This window comes from Diaporthe citri (assembly GCF_014595645.1).
Source record: "Diaporthe citri strain NFHF-8-4 chromosome Unknown scaffold_5, whole genome shotgun sequence".
NCBI lineage: Eukaryota > Fungi > Ascomycota > Sordariomycetes > Diaporthales > Diaporthaceae > Diaporthe > Diaporthe citri.
The window spans coordinates 4,815,186-4,832,391 of NW_025064850.1; the positions used below are offsets into that span (position 1 = coordinate 4,815,186).

The window sequence follows — 17,206 nt, forward strand, 5'->3', positions numbered from 1 at the left end:
CTCCTCTCCTTTACCAGGCTCCCAGCCTCCCAGCCTCCTATCCTCCTATCCTCCTAGTCGCTTCGTTATTTAGCTGTTCTATTTCATCTTGTGAGAATTGCGCGTTGAGAACTAACTGTGTGTCCTTTGCACTGTAGATAGAGCTGGCCTGTATGGTCATCGGGGTTGCTGCTATGGGACTCATCAAGCTATCCGTGTGTCTTCTTTACTGGCATATTTTCGGCAAGGCGCAAATTCTACGAAGGGTTTTGATCATCTGGATATTTATGAACATCGCCTGGACGATCGGTTTCGTTGGTTTCTTGCTGGGGCAATGTGGCTCTCACTTGCTCGCTTTGTTTAGTGCAAAAGATCACTTGACCTACTGTGAGAAGCATCCCTTAGCAGGGTATTTCTGTGAGTCCAAGCCGAACCGTGTATAAAGTTTCCTGGCAACCTCACCCTTCCAACCAAGGAGAGATCACTGACAGAGTATATGGGCTAACAAGTGATGGGAACCGATATCGCCATGGACTTCATCATGCTCATCATCCCCGTTCCCATCATACTGAAGCTGCAAATGACCAAACGTACCAAGTTTCTCGCTTTAGTAACCTTCATGGCCGGCGCTCTGTAAGGAGAACATTTGTCCTTCTCTCCCCAAGCGCCTTTCTATTGACTGATATCCCACAGCTGTCTCAGCGGATCCATTGCCAAGGCCTACATCTACATCAAGGCCAGAGAGGACCGCTTTTTCTGGGATGGAATTAGTAGGTTATGCTCAACATTCTGATACCACTTGTGCCTTCACTAATTAGCTCGAAGCCCTGATTACTGCGCTTTCAATCTGGAATCTAGCAGAGGTCCAGATCGGCATTGTGGCTGCCTGTGGGCCCACACTCCGGCAGCCACTGGCTCGCCTCATGCCTTCGACCGAGGCCGTCACCAGTCTGCTGTCAAAGATTGGTCTGCGTCGGCACTCCGAGAAGATCAAGTCCAACCACATTCCTAGTTTTGTACAGCCACCCCAGCAGGCCAGCACTCAGTCCCTCCAGGACATCAGTCGAGTCGCTCTGATAGTCACCCAGAAGAATCAGAGCGAGTACAGTCACTTGGAAGATCACAGCGTCCCTTCCACAACAGCATAGATTGGAAGCCATGTACGTCACGCTCGATGGTATGACGGTACACTGGGACGGAACTAATGCTTCTGGCCCTCACAAACTCGGAGACAATTGCCGACTTGGAGCAACCTTCCCGTCTCCCTCTTATTCTCAGTCAGACAAGGACATACTCAGGGTCCCACGACACAACTAAGCGACCGCCGACAACACCGCACGGAACATTTAGAGAACGAAGGCCCATCGCCTGCAAGGGGAGCCACCCGCGCCAGCATCCAACGAACGATGGTCTGGGAGCTGGATGGTCGGGTTCGGAAATTGCGCCAACTTCATCTCGGCCAACATCTTCTTCAAGTGGGAGTCGCCCAGATATCCCACAGGATTCACATCAGGCCTAGCATTCACTATCGTTGGCCTTTTCACGGCTTGTGCTATCTGCGCGCTGCTCGTCTGGAAAAACAGACAGAGGGACACAGCTCGTGGGCTGATGAGCGAGCAAGAGAGGGAGCGTCATGATGAGGTGCATTTCAGGCTCGTTTATTAGGAGCATGGGCATGCCTAGCTGGAAATAGGCTTGATCTCCATCTGTCAGTCAAAATACGGTGCAGGATCTGGGGAAGAAGAGATCAACAAGATTTCTGATGACGCTAGATTAAAACGCACGATCTCGCAGTGCCTACATAGGACTGTCGAAAAGCTTCTAAACGTTCAACGCCGGTCTGGTGTTCGCACTTATTTTCCAGGTTTGGCCGAGTCTGGGTAGACAGAAGGTGCAAAGGCCATCACTCCACGGTCAGTGCCTTTCAGTGACCAAACTTCAGCCTGGGACCTTCGGTCTCTCAACTTCCCTGCCCAAACAACCCGCCTGGACTGACTCTCTCCTTCCCAGCAACCTTCAGATTTTGTCTCTGCCAGTCACTTCACTTCACTTCACTTTCCCCCCCTTTCTGCAGCAGCCACCTCTTTCCCCGTGGCCGAGCAGCTCCGTTCTTCCACCCCTTCCAACTTCGGCTTTCAGTCTCTCGAGACCACAATCCTGCACACAACGAACTGTCTTCTCATACGCTTCTGACATTGTCCGAGCTGTGGAAACACTCTTGCATGTGTATTTCTCATTTCGAACAGCGGCATTGAACAAATTCGAGACAGACAATTTGCACAGCTGGCCAGCCACGCGCCGAGGAGCGCGCCGAGGTCATCGCACAGGACAAGAAGGAGATACTACGCCAGGTCAAGCTGCGCTGGCTGGGGCTCAATGGCTGCTTCAGAGGCACAGAGCTGGACAACCCCTCTTTCGTACCGTCCAAGGGCAGACGGTGGGCCAGAGTCTTTGATGAGGAGCACCCCAACGCCAAAGCTTGGTTAGACAAGCTGCCGGCCTTCTCGTTTGCTGTGCGGGTGCACGCTCATGATTTCGAGGAGGAGACAAGGCTGTTGAACGCCAAGAGGGCCCGCCTCAGGGGGGGAAATGAGCACAGGCGCTGGGCCGACATGCCCTTGAGTGTGGCGGCATTCAGTTGGACGAACTGGTAGGCAGAGTCGGTCGGCAGTTTGATCTCCATACGGTTCCTGCCCCCAAGGAATGCCACTCGGAGTATTCAGAGGATCATGCAACTGCTCGACATCAACAAAGACAAGAACGGCTCGGGGGCGCCAAGGTTGAGGCATGGACAGGCACGGATGGGAGAAAATGCCGACAATTTTGATGCAACACATCTGGTACTCCCATAGCAGCAGGGCTACGGCGGCGATGTTTTCAGTCGAGCGCGTGGCGCATCCCTACACAATACATGAGGTTCTTTGCTAGACAAGCACATACTCATGATCATCAACAATAACAAGCGTGGCAGGTGATGTGACAACTCCCTATGCATTTTGCAATCCCACCTGCTTTCGAACAAACAGTAAGTAGCAGTAGTACTCCTGCGGAACCTGACGCCATGCTATGAGAAGACAATGCTGGCCACGACACGAGCAAGCCCTGGGTATATCCACCCCGTTCTGTTTTTGACAACAAACGCACATCAAATCAACGCCCTCCTCTTTACTCCTGCAGCTGCCTCGACCCGAGTGACTGTTTCCTCCTCCTTTGCGTTTTTGCCTTTGCTTGAACTCTGCCCTTGAATATGATCTGTCCTTGTGCTCGGTAGATATGATGATCCACAATCGATGCCAGTCAAATGTAACAATTTCCCCACTCCATCCACGTACTTCTTAAGCTACTAGTTCTTCCTCGTCATCCTCAAACGTCAGTTCGCTCCGCGGCTTGTACGCAGGCGTGGTGCTCGTCACCCTGCTAAGGAAGCTCGGCCTAGCCGGTGTAAAGCTCGGCCGCGCGGGCGTCCGGAAGGGCGTGTAGTCGGTGACCATCCTGGACCTCCTCCCATCGTTTACCGGCGCGGGCGTATTCCACCTCGAATTACGCCTCGTCGCTCGGAAGTCCATCATGCCGCCGAGCTCGGGCACCCGGTCCCCGCCAGGCCCAACGCCGCTCGTCTGCGAGGCCCACACCCCGAAGAAATGGCGTCGGTCCCGCCGCGCGTTGTGGCCCATAAACTCTTGCGCTGCGCGGTCGCGGCCCCGCAGGGACACCGACGCCAGCTCCCAGGCCTCCCAATACTGCGACGCCGTCTGCGCGAAGTTGTACTCGGCCGCGTCCAGCCGGCCCTCATCCTGAGCCTCGATGAGAGAGTGCCAGAGCACGAGGTGGGCCTCCTTGTCGGCGTCCTCGGCGACCTCGGTAGAGAACGTGTAATACTCATGCTTCTCGCGCCAAGCCTGCGCGACGTCGAAAATCAGGCCGCCATCGTCTTCGGCGCGGATGTCGTCTGCCTCCCAACCACTAGTTACGACCTCGGCAGACTTTTGCCGCCACGAGTCGAGGCTGTCCCTGAGCGTGTCGCAGCGAACGCGGTAGCGGAAATCCTTGTATAGCTTGCGCATGCGACGTTGCCATTCCTGCCGGCGCACGTCGCGCCAGTGCTTCATGACGCTGTCACTAATCGAGTAGAAACGACCCAAGCGGGACCAATTCTGAAGCCGGCTGACGGGCTCGAGCTGGCTGCGCCATTGCTCGATGGCCTTCGGCACCACGCGCTGGAGGATCATGCCGCGGGCGTGCATGGCGCCTATTTCGAGCTGCTCGATAGCGTCGATCGAGGCGTTGAAGAAGCCCGTGATCGAGTCGTGGTAACGGACTTCACGAGCCAGATGGCGCATATTGCGGCTGTTGTTGTATGACTGCCTCGCCGCGTCGATCCACTTCTCACAGAAACGTGCCCGGTCCTGTCGCTGGGTGACGCGTCTGCACAAGATCAGACGCCATTCGCAGTACCAGTGATAGGTGGTACTGTCAAGTGCTTCCGCATCCTGCTGCTCCTGCCAGGCCCTCAGCCTCGTCTCATACATCCAGTGCTTTGCATGCTCCTTCAGGTCCTGAAGTATCGCAGCTTTCTCGCGGCCCTTGCACTCCTCAGCTTCCTGGCGCCAGGCAAGTGACAGGCCGGACCTCAGAAACTCGTCCCTACGAACAATGATCGGTCCGGCACCATCTTCAGCTCTTTCTTGTACGCGCGCTGATGTCTTCCAATGCCTCATGTATCTTCCGAGCATGCTACCTCGGAAGATGCCCTCAGCTTCTTCGTGAGCAGAAGAAAGCCAGCCGGATTCGCCCTGCCAGTGATAGAAGCATGCCGACCGCAAGCGAGTGTGATCGATTGCCATAGCCAGTTGCACCTTGGATTCTTGGTACCATACGACGAGGGCGTCCTCGGCTAGGTCACGCCTGCGCCGACGAATAGCAAGCGCATGGGCCCGTCTATGCTTGCCGGATTGACTCTGTGCAGCATCCCGCCAGTCCCTCATAGCGACCAGCTGAGAGAACCACACCGCTTTGCTTTCCGACTCAGATTCATCTCTATCCCCGTCCCCAATCCAAGCGGTGAAGCATTTTTTCCGAAGAATGTGGCGTCTTGCGACCTGCGTCCGTTGCACTTCTTCATCTGCACGATTAGCCCAATGTGTGAATGCTTTCGACAGGATGAAGTAGTCCCACGCCGCGGCTGCTATGTGGTACTGTGAGCGAAGGCTGAGATCACTGTCGAGCCAAGCCTCTTCGTCTCGCTCTTCCGGCGCATCGTAGAACGAATCTTGCCTGGAACCTAGGTTCGGAAACCATTCGCTGCTGAAGGACTGCATCTGTTGAGCTTGGAATTCTTGAAAGCGCCCGTCCGGTGCTGGCCGATATGGCAACTCCTCGACAAACGTTCTCTCGCCTGACGGTGACTTGCCCATGGCTTCTCTATCCGCGTCTCTCAAGTCGGACACTGCCCGGGGCGGCGCAGCAGATGACCTGAGACGTTCGATAGATTGTCGGACGCGCGGCTGGTTATTTTCGACAGAGGGAACTGCCGGGACTGCAGCAGCGCCTTCAGCGCCGCGCTCAGCAGACTCCCTGTTGCGCTCGAGTCCCTCCATCTCACGCATGTGATCTTGATAAGCCCGGAGACCATCGTTCTCGTCAATGTGCATAGTAAGCGCAGTTTCAATCCAGACCTCAAGAGCGTCACCCATCGTGCCCCAGGCATCCCACACCTCGGCGTTTGCCTCTAATTCAATGTTTCGAGTCTTGGTCTGACGGGCGATCCTGGCCCAATGGTTGAAGGATGACATCCTAAACATCTGCTCTCTTGACATGAGGTAGTTCACCTGGGCTTTGTTCATATCCTGCTCGTCGACAGCGTCCCTGAAAGGTAATTTTACCGAGTATTCGTCGTGTCGTAAATCGTTATATTCCTCATTGATGCGTTCTGTTTCTCGGGTGTCGTGTTCTTCCTCATACTGGGGAGGGTGTTCCGGGAGGCTCGGCTCCTCGACGTAGTCGGCCTCGTCCCCAACCAAGTCCATGCTGCTGGAAACGTCATCGTCAGAAACTACCCCATTGGACAAATGGCCTCCCACTTGTCCCTCTGGGCCCCGTGCGTGGTGGCCGAAATTACTGAAGTCTGGAGGAGCCCGGTTCTCCGCCCGGGTCGAAGGTCTGGTATCGATATCCTGCCCGGAACTTGGCGGTCGGGGGTGGGCTGACCCGTTGAGCCCTTTGCTCGGAGCATCGGCTTCCACACCACTCCCAGGTTTGGGACGGTAAGGGAAATTCTCGATGGTAGACGGCCCGCTGGCGTTCTGGTCCCAGGAACGTTCGGAGATGCTCTGTGTTTCTACCACGTCCGAAAATCTGACGCCCTTCTTGTTTGACTCCGGCGTCTCGCCCGCGGCCGAGTGTGCCCGAGTGTGCCGGATCGGAGGCTCTATACTGGACAGCTCGTTCCCAGGCGCAACAAAGGACAGAGCAATGCTATCCGAATTACGTCTCCGGCGCGGCGCGTAATGCATTGGACTGGGCGAGCCGTACCTGTCCTGCGGCGGAACAGGCAGCGCAAGACCTGGCTCTGGTGGCGAAGACTCGGCGCGTTGAATGATGTGTGGTCTTGGGGTGGGCCCGCCTCCGGGCTCGCCTCCCGTCTGATCACCGTCACTCAAGTCCCCATCATCACTCTCTGCGGTTGAACTCATCTCGTCATCTGTATAGACGACTTCGATGCCCATGTTCGCTAGCACGGATCTGAACTTGTCCACCAGCGTCTCATCGTTCCTGTTTGCACCGATGCGGAATAAGAGGCGCGAGATGTGTGGGACGTCCTCCGAATCGTAGCCATATTTGGGGAGGATTTCGTCGGCAGCCAGGAACAGCGCATTGGTGGGGAGTCGCTCCCGCTCGGGTAGTGTGTCGAGGATCTCCTCGCCATGGGCAACGATCTCATGGAGGATGGTGATTTCTGTTGTGCGCGCACACTGTGAGTATCAAGTCGCGCAATGGCAGGGGAGGTTGGGGAGGGGTGGACCATACCCTCGTTGCTGTAATATGGCTCTGGCCTGGTGTGAATGGGGGTTGGAGAGGGGCGGTCACTACCACTTCCTCCATCGCCCCCATTCCCGTTGGGAAGAGGTGTGTTGTTGGCGGCGCGTTGCATGGAATCCAGAACAGGTGATTTGACCTCGATGTCGCCGTTGTTGCCGACCTTGACCTCGACCTGTATCTCGCTGAAAGTGGAGTCTGTTGTCTCCCTCTCATCCGACGGGCTGGTGCTCTGTATCGTGGAAGGGGAGCCCCCTCGACTAAGGGTGGCTGGTGGTACCGGTAGCATTTGCGAAAAGGACGGGTGCGCCGCGGATACATGTCGAGCGGGAGACAAAACAGGGCGAGAGAGGTTAAGCGGTCGAGCTGGCAGACGAGCGTTCGAGGCCAGGAGAGTGCGCGATGCGATTGAGCTTAGGAGAGGTCAGCAGGTCGGATCGAGGCGATGAGCGCGCAAAAACAACAGCTGGCTCAGCTCGTTGCGGCCGTCTTAGGGTCGGGGCAGTCGAGAGGGGTTGCAGTATATCGATGCATTGAATTTCCAATTGCAAGGGCCAAAAGAGAGCGGAGCGAAAACAATGGCAGCAGACGGGGCTTGAATAGCGTGTTGCGCGAAGACAATGGGGAAGCGCGTTGCTCTGCTGCCGTAGATGGGATCGCGTATCGGGGAGGCTGAAAAGAAGATAGCGTCTTGGGGACCTCTTCGCGCCAGGCGATCAGAAAGAAACGGGCGTGGTCTTGAATGGCTCTCATTGGGAGACACTGGCAGCGGGTGGCCCCCTGGTGCCCCCCTCCCCAAACCCCAGAGCCCTGCGGCACACCAGCCACTGGTTGTCATGGTTGCAGTGGAGCCGCCCGAGGGCGATCACCGTTCAGGAGGTTACCCCTGCACCGTCTTGGGTACGGTCGACCAGGCCGTTTCAACACCAATGAAATCATCGACACATGGACTTCTCCAGACCAAAGGCTGCATGAACTGCACGACTCAAGACACACTCTGCATTTCCTGTTCATCTCAGCTCCCTGGCCTAGATCTCACCCTGCTCTTCGACTAGATCTTCTTCCAATACTACTTACCCTGTTCGCTCGGACGAAAAGAGCAGAGAGCAGGCAACATGCAACCAGCAAAGCCAACAAGACCAATCCAGAAGTTTGCTACCGCTGCGTCAAAATGCACGGCCGAGGTGAGCCCCTAGTTGATGGGATGGGTCATCTACTATTGAGATGGTGTTGACCATGGATTAGTCCGTAGTGTATGGCAGGTGTATCGTGGCAGACTACAACTCAGTGCACAAGGATAAGTGTGCCGCTGAGTTCATGAAGTTGAAGGATTGCTATTTGGTACTTCTGCCCCTGACGTCCCGCACGCGTTCTTGGAATTGACCTGTTCACAGAAAGCATACAGGTCTAGATGAGCACGTAGAGCAGCATGGAACACTCTGGATGGTCGGTCTATCATGGTCTTAATTTCTTCCCTTTTAGCAACGGCCATCCACAATGGCTTTCTATCATGAGCTCTATAGCTTCAACAACCGCAACAAGAAAGTAGCAGACTGCACTTCTTGCAGCTCCTCAGCAATCACACCCTCCTGTTCGCCCTTGGGGATCTCGCCATCCACCTGCGTAACAGTGTGTTTGTCCATTGGCCGGCGGAGCGCCTTCTCTAGCTGCTTCGACTGCGTGGCGAATACCTCCTCGATACCTAGGTTCTCCGGGTCAGACAACACGTTGTACTCCATCTTGATGTCATCCGTTGGCTGCAGGCCGGCCTTCTTGCGGAGCTTCTGCACCCTGTTGATGATCTCACGGGCAAGACCCTCTGCCTTGAGCTCGGGATACATCTGGCAATCCAGGATGGTCAGGACATCACTGTCTGTGTTCACTTCCGAGTTCTTAGTCGACTCATCCTCTTTGATACCGCGGCGGACCACCAAGTCTCCTTCCACCAGTTCGATGCCGTCCACGTTGATCTTGCCTAATGCGACGTAGTCCTTGACCTGGTCACTGGTGACGCCTGGCAGGGCCTTCTTGACCTTGCCCATATCCTTCTTGAGCTTCTTGCCGAGCACTGGCCAGTCGGCCGTGACGCTGTACTGGACGTTGTAAGAAGCCTCGTCCGACGTAAGGATCAGGTCGCGGACGTTGAGCTCCTCTGCAATATAGCCCTCTAGAGATCGAACATCCTCTAGATAAGTGGCGTCTGTGTGGATGACAACCAGGGTCTTGAGGGGAGTCTTGACTCCAATAGCTTTGCGCTCACGTGATACTCGGGCCAGGTCGATGATGTTCTTCATACGGCTGACCCTGCGCTCAATCTCCGGGTTGAAAAGCTCCTTCCGGACCTCAGGGAACTTCAGGAAGTGCACGCTGCGGGGGTCCTCCTCCCGCAGGCTCTCGGGGATGAAAGGAAGGAGTCTCAGGTAGATGTTGTCGGTGATAAAGGGCATGAAGGGGGCGAGTCCTCTGCAAAGAGTGTACAGAACCTCGAAGAGCGTGTTCAAGGCGTGCTTGGTGTCCTCGACACCATTCTCTCCCTTGAGCCGCTTTCGGTTGAAGCGGATGTACCAGTTTGTGGTGTCGTCGATGAGCCCAAGCAGCCTAGGAGTCACTGTGTACAATCGGTACCCTGGTACAGGTCGTTAGCATGGCTAGTCGGGCATGTGGAGAAGGGAGGGGGGGTTGCTCACCGTCCATCTCTTGATTGACCCACTCCAACAGACTCTGACAGCTGGCAAGAATCCACTTGTCCATGACATTGGTGTTCGTGGACTCCATGGTGGGATCCCACTGGTAGTCCACGTCTTCGATCTTCTTGAACAGAGCAACCTGGGCGTTGAAAAAGTTGAAGCTGTTCCACAAGGGCAGCAGCACCTTCTGCACAACCTCCTTCACACCGGCCTCCTTGAAGCGAAGAGGCTCTGCTCTCACCACGGGCGAGTTTATCATGTACATACGCAGAGCGTCGCTACCGTACTTCTCCATGACGATGGACGGGTCGGGGTAGTTCTTGAGACGTTTTGACATCTTCTTACCATCTTCGGCAAGCACGATACCGTTGACCACGCAATTCTTGAACGGCATCTTGCCGAACAGATGCGTGCCCATAACAACAAGAGTATAGAACCATCCTCGAGTTTGATCCAGACCTTTTTTCCAATGTCAGTGTGCTGCGATAACAGCAGGTATACCTGGAGATGCTTACCCTCGGCGATGAAATTTCCCGGGAAAGACTCCTTGAACTTGTCCTGGTTCTCGAAGGGGTAGTGTTGACTGGCAAAGGGCATGCTTCCTGACTCGAACCAACAGTCAAATACCTCCTCGATACGCTTCAGTTGGCCCTTGCCCTGTTTGCTGGGGATGGTGATGTGGTCGATCTTGTCACGGTGGATATCCGTCAGCTCTCCCTTGTAACCACTCAGCTCCTTCAGCTCCGCAACGCTGCCGACGCAGATACGCTCCTCGCCGTCATCACTTTGCCAGATGGGGATCGGGGTGCCCCAGTATCGGTTCCGCGAGATGTTCCAATCACGGGCGTTCGTGATCCAGTTCGCAAATCGCTTCTCCTTGACGAACGATGGTGTCCAATGGCTGGACTCGATCTCCTTCAGCATCTGGGGGACGATCTCGGGGATGCGGATGAACCATGAAGGAACGGCACGATAAATCAAAGGGGTGTCAGACCGGGGGCACATCGGGTAACTGTGCTTCAGCTGTGAGTCGACCACCAGCCTTCCTTTGTTCTTCAGAGCCTTCACAATGTGCTTGTCAGCTTCTTTGACGTGCATGCCCTCAAAATCCTTCACTTTTGAGGAGTAGCGACCGGTCTCATCAAGCGGGTCAGGCGGCGGCCGGTCTTCGGTCACAATTCCAGCGTCTTTCGCAATACTGAAATCGTCCTGATTTTTGTCAGCTTCACGGTCATGGGGCGGCAGCTTGTGGGAGTGCCTACCTCACCAAAGGCTGGCGCCTGGTGTACGATACCGGTACCACTGTCGTCCGTGACATATGTACCGTTCAGGACCCTGAAGGCAACCTCCTTGAACTCTTCGTGGTAGTAGTCAAACAAGGGCTCATACTTCCAGCCAAGCATGTCCTTGCCCTTCACCTTCTCGATCTTGAACTTTGCCTTCTTCGGATCCTTGTACAGGGTGGTCAGGAGCTTCTCGAGAAGGATGTAGTTGTCCCCTGACTTCTCATCCGCGATCTTGACGTATTCGAAATCAGGATGGACGCACAAGCCCAGGTTTGTAGGAAGGGTCCATGGCGTTGTCGTCCATGCCAGCAGCTTCGTCTTGGGGTCTTCAATGAGAGGAAATGAGACGACGACAGCTGGGTCCGTCACGTCCTGATAGTTTTGGTTTGCCTCGAAGTTACTCAGCGAGGTCGTCAGGACAGTACTGTAGGGCATGACGCGGTAGCCCTGGTAGACCTGGCCCTTCTCGAACAGCTCCTTGATAGCCCACCATTCTGACTCCATGAAGGACGTGTCCATGGTCTGATCCGCAGCTGGTTAGCTTCTCTCTGCGTGTGTGTTTGTCATGCAGACGCCCGTGTTGTTACCCACCTTGTAGTCGTTATCGAAGTCAATCCACCGTCCAAGACGCTCAATGGTCTCCCTCCATTCTGACGAGTATCTCATGACAATGCTCCTGCACTCTGCGTTGTACTTGTCGAGTCCCATTTCCATGACAGCCTGCTTCCCGGAAATTTTGAACTTCTTGTCGATCTCGTGCTCAATGGGCAGACCGTGGGTGTCCCAGCCGAAGCGTCGCTCGACATGATAACCCTTCATAGACCAGTAGCGTGGAATAATGTCCTTGATGGTTGAGGCGAGCAAGTGGCCATAGTGACTGCAGGTCGGGTTAGAGAGGCTCTGGTGCCCACAAATGCGTGTGTAGAAACGTACGGGAGACCAGTCGCGAATGGGGGGCCGTCGTAAAAGGTGTATCTCTGTCGGCCTTCTGAGAGTTTGACCTGGGCAAAATATAGTCAGCATTTTCCAGATCTGGACCGATCAGACTGAGGTGGCCTGGGGTATTACTTGTGTCTCGAAAGCCTTGATGTCCCGCCATCTCTGGATGATGTCCAGCTCCTCCTTGGGGAAGTTGATGGAGGCCATGATGGGCGCAGTCGATCAATTGTCCTCTCACTTGTAAGAGAACAAGAGGAGAGCTAGAAATGAAAGATCGGGAGCTTCTCTGGGGAGAAAGTGGGCCTGCTTTTCTTGTCCCCTTGGTCGTTGGTGGTTGTTGCTTGAGTCACAGGCGGCGAGGAAGCGCCACCAGAAAGATGACTCCGAATTGATCGGCCGCTGGAAGTTTTGGAGGGGCAGAATTTCCAGAAATCGCGGGGTACTCCGAGCATAGCACACACAGCTTGGGCACCCAAGAATTGCAGGGGGCGGCAGGGCGAGGGAGGGAATGGCTAGGCCTAATGTAGTAGCATCTCGGGGCAACGAATGTCGTTCTCTGGGCCGCCTCCTTGGGTATATACACTTTAGAAACTTGACCAAAATACCGCAACATTGATTGGGATGAGCTGTGGAAACAGAGTCTACTTGCTTAGGAGCTTTCGTGTCTTTTGCTCTGCGAAATTCCGTGATTGCGCTGTAGCGTGTGTTGGGCGTTACCAGCCTCCTCATCCCGATTAGGCAGTACCACGATAAAACACGACAACAGCCGCCTCCCTGCTTACCACCGTAGTGGGCTTGTCAGGGGTGCATGAGTATTGACGCTGGTGCTAGAGCCCGGAGCCCCAGGGAAGGCCAGGGCTGCGAGTGGTTGTTGGCCCGGACGAAAACATAAACACAGGAGGGCCCGGCTGCAACTCCCGATTGAGGTCTACCGTGTATGTAAGTGGTGCTGCCGCCAACCCAGCCCAACCCAACCCAAGCTCCAAAAAACAAAGGCGAGGTTACAGACGAACTGCTCCGTCTCTCCGCATCCCCAATTCCTCGAAAGGGCATCGTTGTCGAGACATTCCCATCCTACCTTCGAAATTGCAGTGTGACCTCACCACTTGTCGGCTCCCCTGTATCAACCCCCCGGCTGACTACTCACTGCCTGCGAGTGGTTGGTTGGTTCGTTGCGTGTGGCTCGTGGTTCGTGGTTCACGCCGCCGGGTCCCCCTCCTCGGGCTGCCCTTTGAGACCAGTCCGTCCGGCTTGGGCGTCTCCTTCACCCTCCTCCGACAACCACAACCCGTCACACGATGTCTTTCTTATTCGGGAGAAACAGGGCGCGTCCCTCCACCGTGGACTTGCCCAAGCAAGCCCGGGATTCCGTTACTAAATTAGAGAAGCTGGATGGACCGTCCGGCCAGGCAAAGGTAAAGTGCGCCGCCAGACATGGCCCGCGATGCACCACGGCCGCACAATTGACTCCCAGACTGACGTGATGGTTCCTGAGCAGGCAGAGGAGCTCGCGAAGACGCTCAGTCAGATGAAGCAGATACTGCAGGGTACACAGGGTATGCCTTAACTCCGTCCTGTCGCACCACCCTCTCTCCAACCCATCGACCGGTGCAGCTGTTGACTAGGCAGCTTGCAGAGACCGAGGCGACCCCCGAGCAAGTATACCAATTGGTTCACGGCATGATCGAGGAGGACCTCCTCTACCAGCTTGCAGTCAACCTGTGGCGGCTGCCGTTCGAGGCGCGCAAAGACACACAGGTCATCTTCAGCTCCGTCTTCCGATTCAGACCTGCCACCGCCTCGCCAAAGTCCGACCCCGTCGCCTTGAGCTGGGTAGTCAACAACAGACCACAAGTCCTCATCGAGCTCTGCAAGTGTTATGACCACAAGGAGAGCGCGACCCCGGCCGGCTCCGTCCTTCGGGAGGTCCTGAAGAGCGAGGCAGCTGCGGCTATAATTCTTTACGATGACGGCGAGGAGCAAGGGTCAAGCGCCAAGGGCATCATGGGCATCGACCAGGACAGAGCGCAGTCAGGAAACGGCGTCTTCTGGCGATTCTTTGATTGGATTGACAAGAGTTCCTTCGAGGTCGCCGCGGATGCATTCACCACTTTCAGGGCAAGTCTAATCGGGCGCGGCCTGTATCCCTCGGGCCACCAGTGCTGACAGCGCGAACAGGAGATATTAACCAAGCACAAGGATATTATACCGAGGTATCTGGCCATCAACTTCGACATGTTCTTCGATAAATACAATCACGTCCTTGTTCAATCCTCAAGCTACGTCACAAAACGGCAGTCTATCAAACTACTGGGCGAGCTTCTCCTGGACCGCTCTAATTACAACATCATGACGGCCTACGTCGACAGCGGCGAGCACCTCAAGATCTGCATGAACCTGCTGCGTGACGACCGCAAGATGGTCCAGTACGAGGGCTTTCACGTGTTCAAGGTCTTTGTAGCCAACCCTCACAAGTCCATCCCCGTACAGAAAATACTGTTGATGAACCGCGAAAAGCTTCTCCAGTTTCTGTCACGCTTCCTCGAGGACCGGACCGATGACGAGCAGTTTATAGATGAGAAGGAGTTCCTCATCAAGCAGATACGAAACATGCCAGCAGCGCCTGTGCCTCCTCAACGGTAGCCTGCCGGCAGCGCAACATTGCTGGGTACACGGCACCAGCACAGCCTTCACGAATATCGCCCTGGCCAGTTTCATCTCATGGAATCAAGGCCACACTAGAGTCTTTCACGCCGTTACGCTCGGGTCAACCCACGGAGTTAAGGGCAATTTTACACATTACATGGTTTTGAGTTTTGATGGATACGGTAGCTTGTTCAGTTGTGTTTGACGAGGCGTTCTTCCTAGGGCTCAGACCAACAGAGCGATCACATCATACGCATGCATTCCATAAGGCGTCAAGGAGAGGCAGATCCACGATGAGTGCGCATCATTTTTTTTCCGACGGAATCTCGACCTTGCGGATGAGCAGGGCAATTACTTGTTATTTCCATCACTTACATCGAGTGGTAGCTGACTATCAATCCGAAATCCCCAGGCTTGCTTGAAAGCCAATCGCTGGTGTCGGCAATGCCCGTCTGAACCGTCAGTCCTGAGGGTGAAGCGTCGTCCCATCTCCAGGGACGCCAATCGCACGGAGGACCCCAAATGACAAGCACCCTCGTAGACGCAAAGCTAACCGCATCACAATTGCATTTGTGCTCCACGGACGGCGAGAAGGTCCTCCACCATTCGATCGGGACACAAGACACGTGAATCTGCGATCCATGGCCGTGTTTAAAGAACATCAACAGGCGCACATTCGCCGACTCTTAATTCTAAAATCGGAAGGATCATTACTGTGAACAGGACATGAATGAGTATACTGGAGATTCTGGGTGCTCTGTCAGACCGTATCGCGAAATTTCATCTTGATGATGAGCTTTAGGCAGAGCTGTAGCAGGCTAACAACCTTCAGTTCGTGCACATCGCAACAAATTCCAGTAAAGTATGCTGAAACTCACCCGACTCTTTTTTGGATCCTGATTCAGGAGCGTACTACCGCGTTGCGTCAGACTCGTCGTCTGCAAATATGTGATCTATCCGCCTCACAGCAGCCCACCTCCGGTTGCCCGCCCTCGCATTCTCCTCGGCCTCCCTCAGCCACTGCCTCCATCTCCTCGTGCCGGGCGCAGCGCCGCTCCTCTCCGCCCACCGCGTGCTCTTCGTCTCGCGGATGACATACCACAGGGTCCTAGTAAAGCTCCAGAACCCGTCACACGTGTCGTTTGGGTCGGTCGTCCGGTCGGCGTGCCTCGCGTCCCGCGGAGTGACATCTCTCCACTCGTAACGGGAGAGATCCCAATAACGGCCCTTGGACACCGTGCTGGCCAGCCAGTACGCGCCGTTGAGCACGACATAGCTGGCACCGACCATGGTCTGGCCCTCGAAGCCGACGTTGCCGAGCAGCACGATGCTGACCATGAGCATCGCCGTGCCCAGCGCCATCAGCAGCTTGTGCGCCCGGTCGCCAACGTGGTACTCGCACTCGGCCGTGCCGGCATATAGCTCGCGCGCGACCTCGTCTGAACACAGCACAAGGATAAAGCCGCCCTGCTGCGTGCGGATGGCGATGTCGCCGGCGTTGACCTTGTCCCTCCGCGCGCGCGCCATTAGTACCGGCCGCCACCACGATGCATAGCCCACGATGGACGTCCCCAGGGACACGATCCCGACGGCTAGCAGGGCGACACCGTCTTTCCAGTATACCATCATGCCGATAACAACCCCTGTGAGGACGAGCGACGCAATGGATATGATGCTGGTTGTGCTGCTCCATTTTGGCGTGACCACCGGGCGTTCCTCTGTCAGCGCCGTGAATGTCTCGGACGTGGGGTCGACGGATTTCTCCCTCGGTTGTTGCCTGATCTGGTACCCTTGCTCTATGTCCGAGGTGTAAGCAGTGCTGCTCTGACGCCGCGCTCCGCTACTTGACTGGCTTCTCCTGCTGCCGTCCCGGTGGTGTTGTCGACGTCGTAGGTCTTCCATCTGGCAGGATCTTCCATCATCCACTCTGCCCTTCTCGCCAGCGAATGTGCTGTCGACACTTGGGTCCTCGCCATTTCTGTGCTTGATTTTGATGACCTTGAAGCCGTACGTGGGTAGGTCGTCCAGGGGATGGATAATATTGGCAAAGAACCCAAGTGTGTCAAGAACAACGCCCGAATAGACCCCAGTGACCTTGGCCGGATAGTCTGGCATCCGAAGCGGACGGGAAGGCTTCAAGAGGGCTTGGGGAGCAGGCAAGATCCGGGGGAGGAGGCAGAGTGCCGAGGCCTCAATCTATATATTCAACTCAAGAGCGACGATGTCAGGCCTGGTACCACACAGCAGGCGACTTACTGCTTGAGAGTGCGCTTCAATCTCAGACTCGCCAATTACGGCCAGCAGCGTGATGGCGTCTAACCTCCATGAGTCCCGGCTGTCAGGGAGCCAGCCCTCGATCCCATATGCGCCATTGGCGGCCATGTGTCTCCCTCCGACGTCTGAGTAGGGCGATTCTTGATTAGAGAAATAGTTAGTGGCATGAAGGCTTTCACAATAGAAATAATAGGCGCCACAATGTGTGAACAAAAATCAGGGTTCCGCTTGTGAGCGTAATTCTTGGTAGTCACGACACAACGTCTCACATATCTACAGGGCTTCCCCCCGCCCAGGAAGCTGGCGGCGTCGGCCTCCAAGGTTTACCACGGTTGGCATTGCGCCTAAGCTCGCTGTGAG

General features: G+C 55.5%; 5 protein-coding genes across 5 annotated transcripts; 2 read left to right on the forward strand and 3 right to left on the reverse strand.

Annotated features, from left to right (window-relative positions):
- Positions 1–559: 559 nt before the first annotated feature.
- On the forward strand, positions 560–2,633 carry INS49_011856 (uncharacterized protein; the record flags this gene model as incomplete). Its single annotated transcript, XM_043172564.1, has 4 exons — positions 560–612; positions 673–749; positions 805–1,086; positions 2,263–2,633. 4 exons carry the CDS (start codon positions 560–562, stop codon positions 2,631–2,633), a joined length of 783 nt encoding a protein of 260 aa, XP_043024309.1.
- Positions 2,634–3,314: 681 nt separating this feature from the next.
- On the reverse strand, positions 3,315–7,303 carry INS49_011857 (uncharacterized protein; the record flags this gene model as incomplete). The annotated part of the gene is made up of 2 exons (XM_043172565.1): positions 3,315–6,934; positions 7,006–7,303. 2 exons carry the CDS (start codon positions 7,301–7,303, stop codon positions 3,315–3,317), a joined length of 3,918 nt encoding a protein of 1,305 aa, XP_043024310.1.
- A 1,228-nt stretch (positions 7,304–8,531) lies between these two features.
- INS49_011858 (uncharacterized protein) lies at positions 8,532–12,133 on the reverse strand (the record flags this gene model as incomplete). The annotated part of the gene is made up of 7 exons (XM_043172566.1): positions 8,532–9,640; positions 9,702–10,160; positions 10,217–10,910; positions 10,964–11,509; positions 11,579–11,864; positions 11,921–11,988; positions 12,056–12,133. 7 exons carry the CDS (start codon positions 12,131–12,133, stop codon positions 8,532–8,534), a joined length of 3,240 nt encoding a protein of 1,079 aa, XP_043024311.1.
- A 1,091-nt stretch (positions 12,134–13,224) lies between these two features.
- INS49_011859 (uncharacterized protein) lies at positions 13,225–14,569 on the forward strand (the record flags this gene model as incomplete). Its single annotated transcript, XM_043172567.1, has 4 exons — positions 13,225–13,341; positions 13,401–13,482; positions 13,563–14,085; positions 14,140–14,569. The coding sequence occupies 4 exons, from the start codon at positions 13,225–13,227 to the stop codon at positions 14,567–14,569; spliced, it is 1,152 nt and encodes a 383-aa protein (XP_043024312.1).
- Positions 14,570–15,484: 915 nt separating this feature from the next.
- INS49_011860 (uncharacterized protein) lies at positions 15,485–16,954 on the reverse strand (the record flags this gene model as incomplete). Its single annotated transcript, XM_043172568.1, has 2 exons — positions 15,485–16,768; positions 16,829–16,954. 2 exons carry the CDS (start codon positions 16,952–16,954, stop codon positions 15,485–15,487), a joined length of 1,410 nt encoding a protein of 469 aa, XP_043024313.1.
- Positions 16,955–17,206: the final 252 nt, after the last annotated feature.